Source organism: Lissotriton vulgaris, chromosome 7, assembly GCF_964263255.1.
Source record: "Lissotriton vulgaris chromosome 7, aLisVul1.2, whole genome shotgun sequence".
Taxonomy (NCBI): Eukaryota; Metazoa; Chordata; class Amphibia; order Caudata; family Salamandridae; genus Lissotriton; species Lissotriton vulgaris.
Window position 1 is genome coordinate 1,202,487,969 of NC_141695.1, and position 11,718 is coordinate 1,202,499,686.

Consider the following 11,718-nt stretch of genomic DNA (forward strand, 5'->3'; position numbering starts at 1 on the left):
GGACAACAACGCACACAACTGCAAAGAGCTCTTCAACATCGTGAAAGAGCTCTCCAACCCCAGCGCAGGAAACAACGACATCACCCCATCGCAAGACCTCTGCAACTCCCTCGCTTCATACTTCCACAACAAGATCGCGGACATACACAACCGCTTCAACAACCAACCAACGCACACCATGACCGAACAACCACCCCCCACCACCACCCTCCACGCCTGGACCCCGATCAGCACCGAAGACACCATCCGCACAATGAACTCCATCCACTCCGGATCACCGACCGACCCCTGCCCTCACCACGTCTTCAACAAGGCTGACGCTGTCATCGCACCCCACCTGCGGGACATCATCAACACCTCCTTCGACACCGCCACCTTCCCTGAGAGCTGGAAACACGCCGAACTCATCGCTCTCCTCAAGAAACCAACAGCGGACCCCACCGAACTCAAGAACTACCGCCCCATCTCGCTCCTCCCGTTTCCAGCCAAAGTCATCGAGAAGACCGTCAACAAGCAGATGGCCGCCTTCCTCGAGACGAACGGATCCCTCGACCCCTCACAGTCCGGCTTCCGAGCCAATCACAGCACCGAGACCGCCCTCATCGCCGCCACCGATGACATCCGAGCCCTGATGGACAATGGAGAAACAGCGGCCCTCATCCTCCTAGACCTCTCCACGGCATTCAACACTGTCTGCCACCGCACCCTAGTACAGCGCCTCAGCAACGTCGGAATCCAGGACAAGGCGCTGGAATGGATCATCTCCTTCCTCGACGGAAGAACACAGAGAGTCCGCCTACCACCGTACAAGTCAGAGGCCTCCGAAGTCATCTGCGGCGTCCCTCAAGGGTCATCTCTGAGCCCCACCCTCTTCAACGTCTACATGAGCCCCCTCGCGGCCATCGTACGCAAACACAACCTCAGCATAATCTCCTACGCCGACGACACCCAGCTGATCCTCTCCCTGACCAACGACCCCGCCTCCGCCAGAGCCAACCTGCACGAAGGGATGAAAGAGGTAGCCGAGTGGATGACGACCAGCCGCCTGAAACTGAACTCTGACAAGACGGAGGTCCTCATCCTGGGCTCTTCACCCTCCGCCTGGGACGACTCCTGGTGGCCCCCCGCCCTGGGCACCGCACCCAAACCGACAGACCATGCACGCAACCTGGGCTTCATCCTGGACTCCTCCCTCTCCATGACCAGGCAAGTCAACAACGTCTCCTCGGCGTGCTTCAACATCCTACGCATGCTACGGAAGATCTTCTGGTGGATCCCCACCGAGACCAGGAAGACCGTCACCCAGGCCCTCGTCACCAGCCGACTGGACTACGGCAACGCCCTCTACGCCGGTACCACCGCCAAGCTCCAGAAGAGACTCCAGCGGATCCAGAACGCCTCAGCCAGACTCATCCTCGACATCCCACGAACCAGCCACATCACCGGACATCTGAGAGACCTTCACTGGCTCCCCGTCAACAAAAGAATCACCTTCCGCCTCCTCACCCACGCACACAAAGCCCTACACGACCAGGGCCCGAGCTACCTCAACAGCCGAATCAACTTCTACGCTCCCAAACGCCACCTCCGATCAGCCAACCACGCCCTCGCCGCCGTCCCCCGCATCCGAAGAGCGACTACGGGAGGAAGGTCCTTCTCCTACCTGGCCGCCAAGACCTGGAACTCCCTCCCGACCGACCTGCGCCTGACCCAAGACCACCTCTCCTTCAGGAAGATGCTGAAGACCTGGCTGTTCGAAAAGTAGCGGCACCCCCCCCCCCCCCCCCCCCCCCCAGCGCCTTGAGACCCTACGGGTAGGTAGCGCGCTATATAAGTGTCACTGATTGATTGATTGATTGATGAGGGAGGGAGAGTGGAAGGCAAGCAGCAACATGGATGAGGGAGGGAGGATGAGAGGCAAGCAGCAACATGGATGAGGGAGGGAGGATGAGAGGCAAGCAGCAACATGGATGAGCGAGGGAGGGTGAGAGGCAAGCAGCAACATGGATGATGAAGGGAGGGTGGGAGGCAAGCAGCAACATGGATGAGGGAGGGAGGGGGAGAAGCAAGCAGCAACATGGATGAGCGAGGGAGGGTGAGAGGCAAGCAGCAACATGGATGATGAAGGGAGGGTGGGAGGCAAGCCGCAACATGGATGAGGGAGGGAGGGGGAGAAGCAAGCAGCAACATGGATGAGCGAGGGAGGGTGAGAGGCAAGCAGCAACATGGATGAGGGAGGGAGGGGGAGAGGCAAGCAGCAACAAGGATGATGAAGGGAGGTTGGGATACAAGCAGCAACATGGATGAGCGAGGGAGGGTGAGAGGCAAGCAGCAACATGGATGAGCGAGGGAGGGTGAGAGGCAAGCAGCAACATGGATGAGCGGGGGAGGGTGAGGGGCAAGCAGAAACATGGAGGTGTGAGGGTGGGTTGAGACAAGCAGAAACATGGGCCTCCAAGCCGCCTGTTAAAAATAAAAGGTCTTGAAGAGACGGGGAATTTGCTGTCTAGATCTAACCTAAAAAGTGAGATGGTCCTGCATTATCAGGATATCTGGACAGTCTTACTTAATGGCACAACTTCCCTTTTCTGGTGCATGCAGGTGAGGAAAGAGTGGTGGAAAAAGTGCCCCATTTGTTCCAAAAATACACTTAGGCTGTACGTATTAGCCACACACAACAGATGACACAAATCTTATCAGCTATAGATTATTCTGTTTATTCATCCTTCTAACTTGTCTCTATCAGAAGACAAATACATGTTCGGAAGGTGTGGTCCCATGCATATCTAAGTTTCAATATCCAACTGAATTTGTACAATATTGACTATGAACATATCGTCAGGGTAACCAAAGTACATAAATGTGAGATAAGGATAGAAAGTCTATAGTTCCATATATATGCTTGACCTGATTATATGCTGTTAAAAGATGCTGTGAATTGGCGAAGCCATTTGAGCAGGTGCTGGCTGCCAGCTTTTTGCTTTTTTCAATGCTTTTTTTGTTTTGCCACGTTTTTAGTAAAACTTTACCGTTCGGGGAGCTGTCGGTTTCTTGTCAATATTAAAAAAACATCAGTCAGCTAAAAGCAAAGAATTGTTTTGGTCTAAAAAAGCACATATTGGCACAGTAGTATCTGATACTGAAGAATAATACTTTGTGTATGCGCTCTTTGTAAAGAATAGAATGCAGTAACTCACAGTAAAGTTAGCCAATGGCTGAAGTGGGCTGACCCACTGCTCCATGATATATAGTGTAGTGGTGAGAAGAAAAATGTGAATGACGCAACAACAAACCAATGGTTGAAGAGGGGTGGCTCAAAACGCCCCTATAAGCAAGTATGTAATACATATATCAATTATATTAGTAAAACTAGGTTATTGGTTAACACCAGAACTAAAAGAAAACGGACACACGTACTACCAGCAAGAAACTCAGCATATAAATAAAGACAAATTGCGATTAAAATGATTACCACAATGCATTCTCGACTTATATCACTAAAAGCCAAAATCAGGGATGATATTGCTGATCCCAAATGTAGTCACACAACTGCTGCCTCATGGCACTACCCCTGGTTTGGCCCTCCATCCCACTCTAAATGAGACTCAACGTGTCCAAGATGGGATACTTCCATTGTGAAATCCGTGGCCACTGCGCTTCTCCTTGCAAGTCCATCTTGCGGCTCCTTTGATATTCTGTTGATGATCATACGTAGTCTTGCTTGTTGAAGTTGGCAGGTGCCGCTCTGGAGCGGGCAGGGGCTGCTGTGTATCCCACTTGCTGCTTGCGGGGCTCATCCCTTGGTGGGCACGAGCAGCAGAGAATGGCCCCGCCCAGCACCAGCATTACACTGGCCCCCATGCCAATGTAGAGCGAGGGCCCCAACTCCCGCTTTTGGGATTCATCCACTTCTGGGTCGAAGAAGTCCTGGACGACGGTGCTGGTCGACCAGCAAACGGGGATGAGGCACAGCACACCTGCGAGGATGAAGATGACGCCAGCCACCACCATGACGCGTGCCTTGGAGGCCGCATCCTTCACGCAGTTGGTGCACTTAGCTCCAATGATGCTGATGAAGAGGCCCAGAATGGCCATTAAGATGGAGATGATTGTGAGGGCTCGCGCCGCCTGCAGGTCCTGGGGCAAGGTCAGCAGGGAGTCATAGATCTTGCACTGCATATGGCCGCTGCTCTGCACTACACAGTTCATCCAGAGACCTTCCCAGATGAGCTGGGTCACCACAATGTTGTTGCCGATGAAGGAAGTCACCTTCCACATGGGTACGGCACAGCAGGTGACGGCGCACATCCAACCCACCATGCTGATACAAATGCCCATAATCTCCAGCCAGGCGGACAGCATCTTGGAAACGGTATCCCCTGAGTGGAGCTTACAAAGGAGTTGCAGGATGTTTTTATGGAATCTCCGTTGGGTGCCAGCAAGCAGGTTGGCAAAGGGACACTAACTTGCCACACACATGTGCCAAGAAAGATCGTAGGGCACCACAGGTGTGTGAATGCTCACTTGATAAAGTCAGGTCCAAATGCTTCCTGTTGGCCCTCCAACAATGAACTGTGTTTTGGAAAGTTCACTCAAAGAGTGATCCATGAAATGTCTCCTGAGGAGAAAGCCCCATTGGCCTCCTTGTTTATTGTTTCGAAAGAAACGTGTTTTGATAGACAGGGGTTAAGTGATGGGGTTGCAGACCAAGCATGAGCCCATGAGTTGCGCCTGGAGAGTATTGGTCCGTTTTCAGTTTCCCTGCTGGAATGTTGGGGTTGCAGGCTGGCTTTGTTCCTAGGGGCAGTAACAGGGTTCTCAGGCGGTCTCCGCTCTCTGTGCAGTTGGGTCCTGAACTATTCCAGTGAGGTTGAGCCTCGTCGACGTTGGAATCCTTTGACCCCAAGGGGTCAGGCGCTCCGGCTCCTCGGTCAGGCGCTGCGGCTCCTCGGCTCCTGAGTGCGGTGCGCCGCGCACACGCGGCCCTTTAAGAGGCACCTGCGGGCGGGCGCGGTCGAGGAGGGCGCGTCCGGCTCGGAAAGGCGTCGCTGACGTCACGTTGGATCCGCAGTCCTTTGGCGTGTCTATTATACTGATTGTTCTTTGTTCTTGGGACTCTCATTCTTCTTTTATCCTGAGCGTCGGATAAGGTGGCCAAAAGAATGAATGAATGGAAATGTAGCCAAGCTGAGGAAGTGAGGGAAGGCGGGGGCGGGAGGAGGGAAGCCATGAGGTGGGGAGAAAGAGAACGCGGAGGAAGGGAGGGCGAGGAATAGGTGACAGAGGCAATGAAAGCGAACGCCCGCATCTAGGAGAACCGCGTGACATCACGTCGTGACATCATCAGACAGGGTGTCACATAAGCAACTACATTACAAGTTAGAAAACAAAATGAGACAGGCGACAGTACTCACTCCTACTTCCCCCAACAATGTATACTATATTGCTTTAACAAAAGCACGAGCTTTTTCTAATACAGCATTCCTAATTTCTCAAATAGGTGGTGTGTACAGTCTGTTGGTCCTGGTTTAAATATTTCAAAGATGAGAAAAACCTTCTGGCCTATCTTTATATTTTAAGGCAAACACCAGTGCACATTTAGCACGTGTTAAGTCCAAGCAGACATTTTCAGGGCTTAAACATTGTATTATTACAATATTAGACCATAGGCCAGACAGTCTTGTAAGATAAGCAGCACTAGTGAACAACTATTGTAAAGTTCTAATACCAGCTCCCACAAAAGAGAAAAAAATGGTAAGACCTGACATGCAGATACATGGGATTATTTTGAATCACCACGCCAGGACCACCAGACCGAGGCTTTAGGACCTACCGAATTCGAGGGCAACTAGGCAATCTTTGTCAGTTGCCCCTGGAGTCACAGGAACTGGGTACTACTGCAAACTCACTGAATGAAGAGATCCTCCATTTTGATTTTCAGGGGTCAGCAAGGTCGAGCGAGCACATTACTTACTCTTGAAGGCTGGTCTAGGGTTGCTTGCACCCACTGCTTTCAAGCTGTGCGAAAAGAGGAAACATAACATGATAATAACTTTCATTTATTATCATGTTATGTTTCCGTTGCGGGCAGGTGGGTGGGTTTGGCTGCTTTGCTCACGGAGCCGGTCAGGGCTGGAGTTGTTTGCCCACTCAAGTGCGCAATGACTATTCGATCGACCCCTTGGGGCCGCCCAAAGCAGTCATGCACACTTCACCTGTTCTCCATGCAGGCTGCATTACAGCCTACATGGAGAACATGCACACCCTTACAGGCCCCAGGCTGAGTGCCGTGACCAATCACAACGCTTCACTGCAGCGTTGTGATTGGCTTAGGGGAGGCTGGCTGCCTGCTTCCTGTACCTGAAAGCGGACTCCGGAGAACAGGAGCACAGAAGACGCAAGATCCGGCCTCAAGGTAAGTTTTTAAATTTTTTTTATTTCTGAACCTGCTCCTCCCCATGAGACACTCCCCGCCACACCCCTGTACCTGCCCCCCACCTGCGAGCCATGCTGGCCGCCCCTGCTGGCACGTGTGATGTACAGTAATTGTATTGTCCAGTCAGTGTTGCAACTGTGTGTGTGCAGTAAGGGTGTCTCTGAAAGAAGTGGCCCGAGCACAGTGTCTGATATGGGGAGGGCTTAGTGCTAATGCAATTGTTTACTTTGTGCATACTTTGCATATTCCATTGAAGTCAGGACAGCCAGTTTCTGGCACTTGGGTCCTGTTCAGTGGGCACCCATCACTTCGAAGGTGTAGGACAGACTAGCAGCTAAGAGTGTTTTGAGTCTCTAGTCTTGCAGAGCACATATACCGGTGACCAGTGGTGGTTGGCGACCCACAAAAATGATGCGCTGACATAAATAAAATTCTAAAACATACAAATAAACATTTACATTTAAAAATGAAAAAAAAAAAGATTCACTTACCTTCTTAAACTGCAGCATGTCTTCAGTGTTCTCCGGCCCCAGCTCCAGACTCCTCCAGCGTGAGGTCTCACAGTTCCTTATCCAATCCAGACACTGCTCCCATGCTTCATGAGAGAAGCTTCTGGATTGGCTGGAGAAGGCTGGCTCAGCACTCCGCAGAGCAATGAAGGCCTGTGCCTGTTCTCCAACCCAGGGTTGGGGAGGTTGAATTGCGCATGTCTGTTTGGCCATAGCAAGGTAGCCGGCCAAACCGACGCAATTCATACTGAAGGGGGACCTGAAGGAATCAGCAGCAATAACGTACTGGACCCACCCTGAGCAATCTTCACCTATTACAGGTCCCAAAAATAAAAAAATCTCGCCAGGGAGGTCGTGCTTTGGCACATACAGGACCTGTCCTTTGGAATTCCCTTCCCATTCAACTGAAACTCATTACCAACCATTTATCCTTTCGTAAAAACCTTAAGACTCACCTTTTCTCTTCCAACTAATCAGTTTATGATTTACTATTTCTGTTTATGATTAGGCATGGGTCAAATGTACTTGTTCCATCATAAGCGCAGAGATATCCTTTCGGGGATCTAGTCAGGCGCTATAGAAGCACATAAATAAATAAATAAATCTCTCTGTTCAGCAGTAAGCCGGAAAAATAAAATGGTCCTGGGCCCTTGACTCCTGCGGTCATGGCAGTACTGTCTGACGTGCTGGGGCAACAGGGAGGGACATCTACAAGTGGTCAGGTCCTCTTGAACCTTGGCCATACAGGAACCGATGTCTGGCAGCACTCCTTAGCACATCACTATGGGGAACCTAGGCACCGAAAGAGAGCTGGAGCGAGCCATGTTTTTATAAAAGTTGAAATGCGAGGGTTCTTAAATTTTCCCTCATCTCAATGTGCATATGAAGATGTGCTTAATTTCATCTCTCTCTGTGTAAGATGGAGAGATGGAGGGTGCTTTGATCTATATAGAACAGCAATACTGCCTTAGGATGGGCAGTGGCAGAAATTCCCAAGTGCCAGCACAATTTGTCCCTCCAAGCTCCTCACTGCAGCAGTGCAGCTAGGGAAAGAGATCATGGTTTGGAAGAAGACAGGTTCTCAACACCTCAAGTAGTCTACCTACTTTTTTAGGTCTGGGTTTAGACAGCACAGCTGCCAAACAGAGCTCTTGCTCACAATAATTGACATCAGAGTGGGCTTTGCATCCTCCCCCTTCAACCGATAGCTTTTTGTGACCAACATCTTTCAGTCATTGGCTTGAGACTTTCAATCACAGCTTGTCTCAGAGGAGAATTATTCCTTCATCTGATGTAATTGGCTGTCAGGGTGTATATTTCCACATGCAGTGCACGGCACTAGGGACTACTTTAATACTATAGCTTTCTCTATACTCTCTTGTTGGCTCCTTTCCATGTGTCTTGTCGGTTTCTCTTCATGCTCCTCGCCCCTGCTCTGCCCACTAACTCTTCCCCTGTGCCCTCCTGATTCCTCCCACTCACAACCCTCTTGTTTCTCCATCCCCGTCCCTTATTCTCCTATGCTCTTCCTGCTTGTGCCACCGGCTGCCAGGCACTCGTATTGCCCCAGCCTACTCTCAGTGGCATAACGAAAGTGGAGGGCACCCCCCCTGCAAAGTACATGGAAAGTTCCCCCCTGGAGTCAGTCAGAAGCTCTCAGGCCAGGGTACTGTGCTGAGGGGGGCCCTGGAGCTCCGGCCCCCCCAGCACCGGGGGGGCTGAGAGGGCCTATGGAACACCACTGCCTACTCTTGCCTCTCAGCAGTTTCTCATAAATCTATATTTACAGGTCAGAAGATCCTTGTGGACAGTGTCTTGGACAGTGTCTACAGATAACCTAGCAAATTTGAAACTTTTCGAGCATCAAATTTGTTTCGCTCTTCAGAAAAATCCTAGTGAAATCTGCTGGTGCGGGTTTGATCCAAGGAAGGTCGGCACAAAGAAACCTTCCTTCATACATTAAGGAGATGTGGGTCCAAAACTAGGCACATACATTTGGATTACAATGGATGCAGCGAGGGAAGGGGGCAGTAGAGAGCAGGTTAGGGAAAGCTGTATATAGCTAAATAGCCCTAAACCAAGGAGAGCCCTTAGGCAGGCTCTGGCCCATGAGGTGAAGGTGATAAGCAGTGGCGGCTGGTATGGAACAGGGTGGCGAGGGAGGGCAAAAAGAAAGAAAAAAATCACTTCTGCATGCTGTCTCTCTTACGTTGTCTTTCCTCCGCTCCTCTTCCAGGAAGCACCCAGGCTCCCCTAAGCCAATCACGATGCTGCTGTCACCATGGTGTGAGTGGCCTGGTTCAGTGCGCAGACAGGGACTACAAGCCTGTGTATGTTCTCCACCCAGGCTGTGTAGTAAAGCCCGGTGGAGAACATGCTAAGCGCGCATGACTGTTTGGCCGGCCCAAGATGGCTGGCCAAACTGTTATGCACACTTATGTGCACGTAGCACTCCTCCCCCTGCTGGCTGTGATGACAGCGAAGCCCTGCACGCACAAAAGTGTGTTCAGCAAGAAAACATTTTTTTCCCTTTTTTATACTGCTGAAACTTAGTGGGGAGACACTTCTCCGCATTAGCGGAGGAGCCATTGCTGGAAAAAGGTATGTACCACACTGGCTGCCACCAACTGCACATCATAGGGACAGTGACTGCACATGATAATACTATTTTGGGTAAATCTCTACCATTCAAAAGAGTTTAAAATGCTGCCATGAAACATCAAACAAAAACTAGTGGTCAGGGGACATGTGATCCCCATGGAAACATACAAGGCCCATCAGAGTGGTGAAATGAGAAGAACATTGAGATTGTTCGGAAGACTTTCAAGCCTAAAAGGACCATCATGGCACAAGCTCGACATATGATGTCACAAGCCGCCGGTATCGCAGTAAATAAATGGACTATCACATGACAAGTATTGTTGTCATTTCAATGCATGGCACTGTCACATCACCAGCCAGGGCTACGCGTGACGAACTGAGCACATGTGGGCGCGATTAGCCCATTGCCTGTTATCACCACACAGGATTATCACTTCGCCAGCTAGAGCTTTCCCATCAAGATCAAGCACTACTCTATCACTGGTCAGGAATATCACAGCGCTACCAGCACTACCACCGCACTAGAGAGGGTTACCACACAATTACACTGGAGCATCACATCACCAGCAAGTACTGGCACAGCACCAACTGTGATTATCCCATGCACACCTCGCTGAGACACTGAACATGTGTTGTACTTGGCCCTTCTGGCAGGTTCACCCCTGAACTTTTTGCCTTTTAGTGTTACATATTTATAATGATTTCTGGTCTTTGCGCACTTTTGCACTGTGGCGCAGTGTAAAGTGTTTGCGCTCTCTGAGTGGGTGTGTGAGATTGGCCTGCCCTCCCATAGGAATGCATGGGGAATGTGTGTGTCCCTGGTAGTTCCCACCCCGCTCAGCCTTCCGCTTATTACCCCCTGTTCCTTTTTCTTGCTGAACCATTGCTGCCATATAGAGGGAGCCTACCCCTCTTGTGCCTAGGCGACGAGAAACACCGCCGCCGGCCCGGAGATCGCCTCGAAGGAGCTGGGCCCGCCTCCCGACTGAGGGCCGCGCTGCCATTGGCAGCCCCCAGTAACAGGAAGCCAGGCACATGCCGCCCGTACGTGGGCGGGACCAGCCGATTCCTCCCTCCGCTTCCCCTGGTCTGGGGAAGCCAAGCAGAGCCCGTGCCAAAGAAACCAGGAGAGCCGCCGCCAGGAGCAGAAGCAGCCTGACGGAGACGCCCCCCCCCTATAGCAGTGAGTGCAATTGTCTCGTTGGGGCTCCCCGTGTAGAGCGGCCCCGGGAGGCAGTGGGCCACTCCAACGACGGGGCAAGTTGTTTCTCGAGCCCACGAGTGGCTCAGGGGGCATTTCATGATTTAGAGTCCCACGAGCAGGACTCCACCGACAGGTGCGTGGCTGAGTTGGCCCACGAGGCATACCTTTATTTTCGAGTCCCCCGAGAGGGACTCCGCCATCAAAGGGGGCATTCAGGGTGGTAGAGCAGCCCCGGCTGGCAGCGGGCCGCTCCCCCCGCAGCAGGCACACAGTTTGCGATCAGAGCCCACAAGGCTCCTAGGGGGCAGTTCATTTCCAGAGCCCACGAGGCTCCACTGTTGTTTTGGGTCACAGAGCCTGCCAGTCTCCAACGTGTGGGCCCCTTTGTTCGAATTGCGAGCCACAAGAGAAGAGCCAGGAGGCACGCTGGTGTCAGGCTCCCTGCTACAGATGCCCAGCACTTAGTGGGCAGCTGCTCCGTTTAGGCCCCCTGACATTTGGGACATAGGGCGCCCTAGCCCCAGAGAGGTCCGTTGGCCTGGGGACAGTCACAGGTTGTGGCTTATGTGATTTCCGCGCAATTGTTCTTTGCTGCACCTCTGAATGTGTTTTTATGTGTCATGTGCTGTTCCCTACACCGCTGAATGTATGTTTATGCATCATGTGTTTTTCGCTACACCTCTGAATGTTGTGATGCATCATGTGTAATGCTCTTATGCCTATACCCCTAAATGTATTGTGATACTTAGGTGGTTGTTCTTTCTAGTACAGGTGTTGCTAGTGAGGTCCTGGTTCCCTGCGTAATATTCTCCTAAGGTGGTTAGGGTTGCGTAGGTGGTACTTACCTGTTACCAGTGATTACTGGTTGTGCGCTACATTTTCTATTTTCGTGCTACAGTGATTATTATTCTATGTCTACAAAGTGTTATTTCTACCAAGTGCTAGTTCTAAAAGTGCTTATTCCTGAC

General features: G+C 51.4%; 1 protein-coding gene across 1 annotated transcript; it reads right to left on the reverse strand.

Moving 5' to 3' along the window:
* Positions 1-2,524: 2,524 nt before the first annotated feature.
* On the reverse strand, positions 2,525-4,945 carry LOC147703178 (claudin-4-like). Its single transcript, XM_086928893.1, has one exon. It carries the CDS (start codon positions 4,360-4,362, stop codon positions 3,706-3,708), a length of 657 nt encoding a protein of 218 aa, XP_086785019.1. The 5' UTR covers positions 4,363-4,945; the 3' UTR covers positions 2,525-3,705.
* Between the last annotated feature and the right edge of the window lie 6,773 nt (positions 4,946-11,718).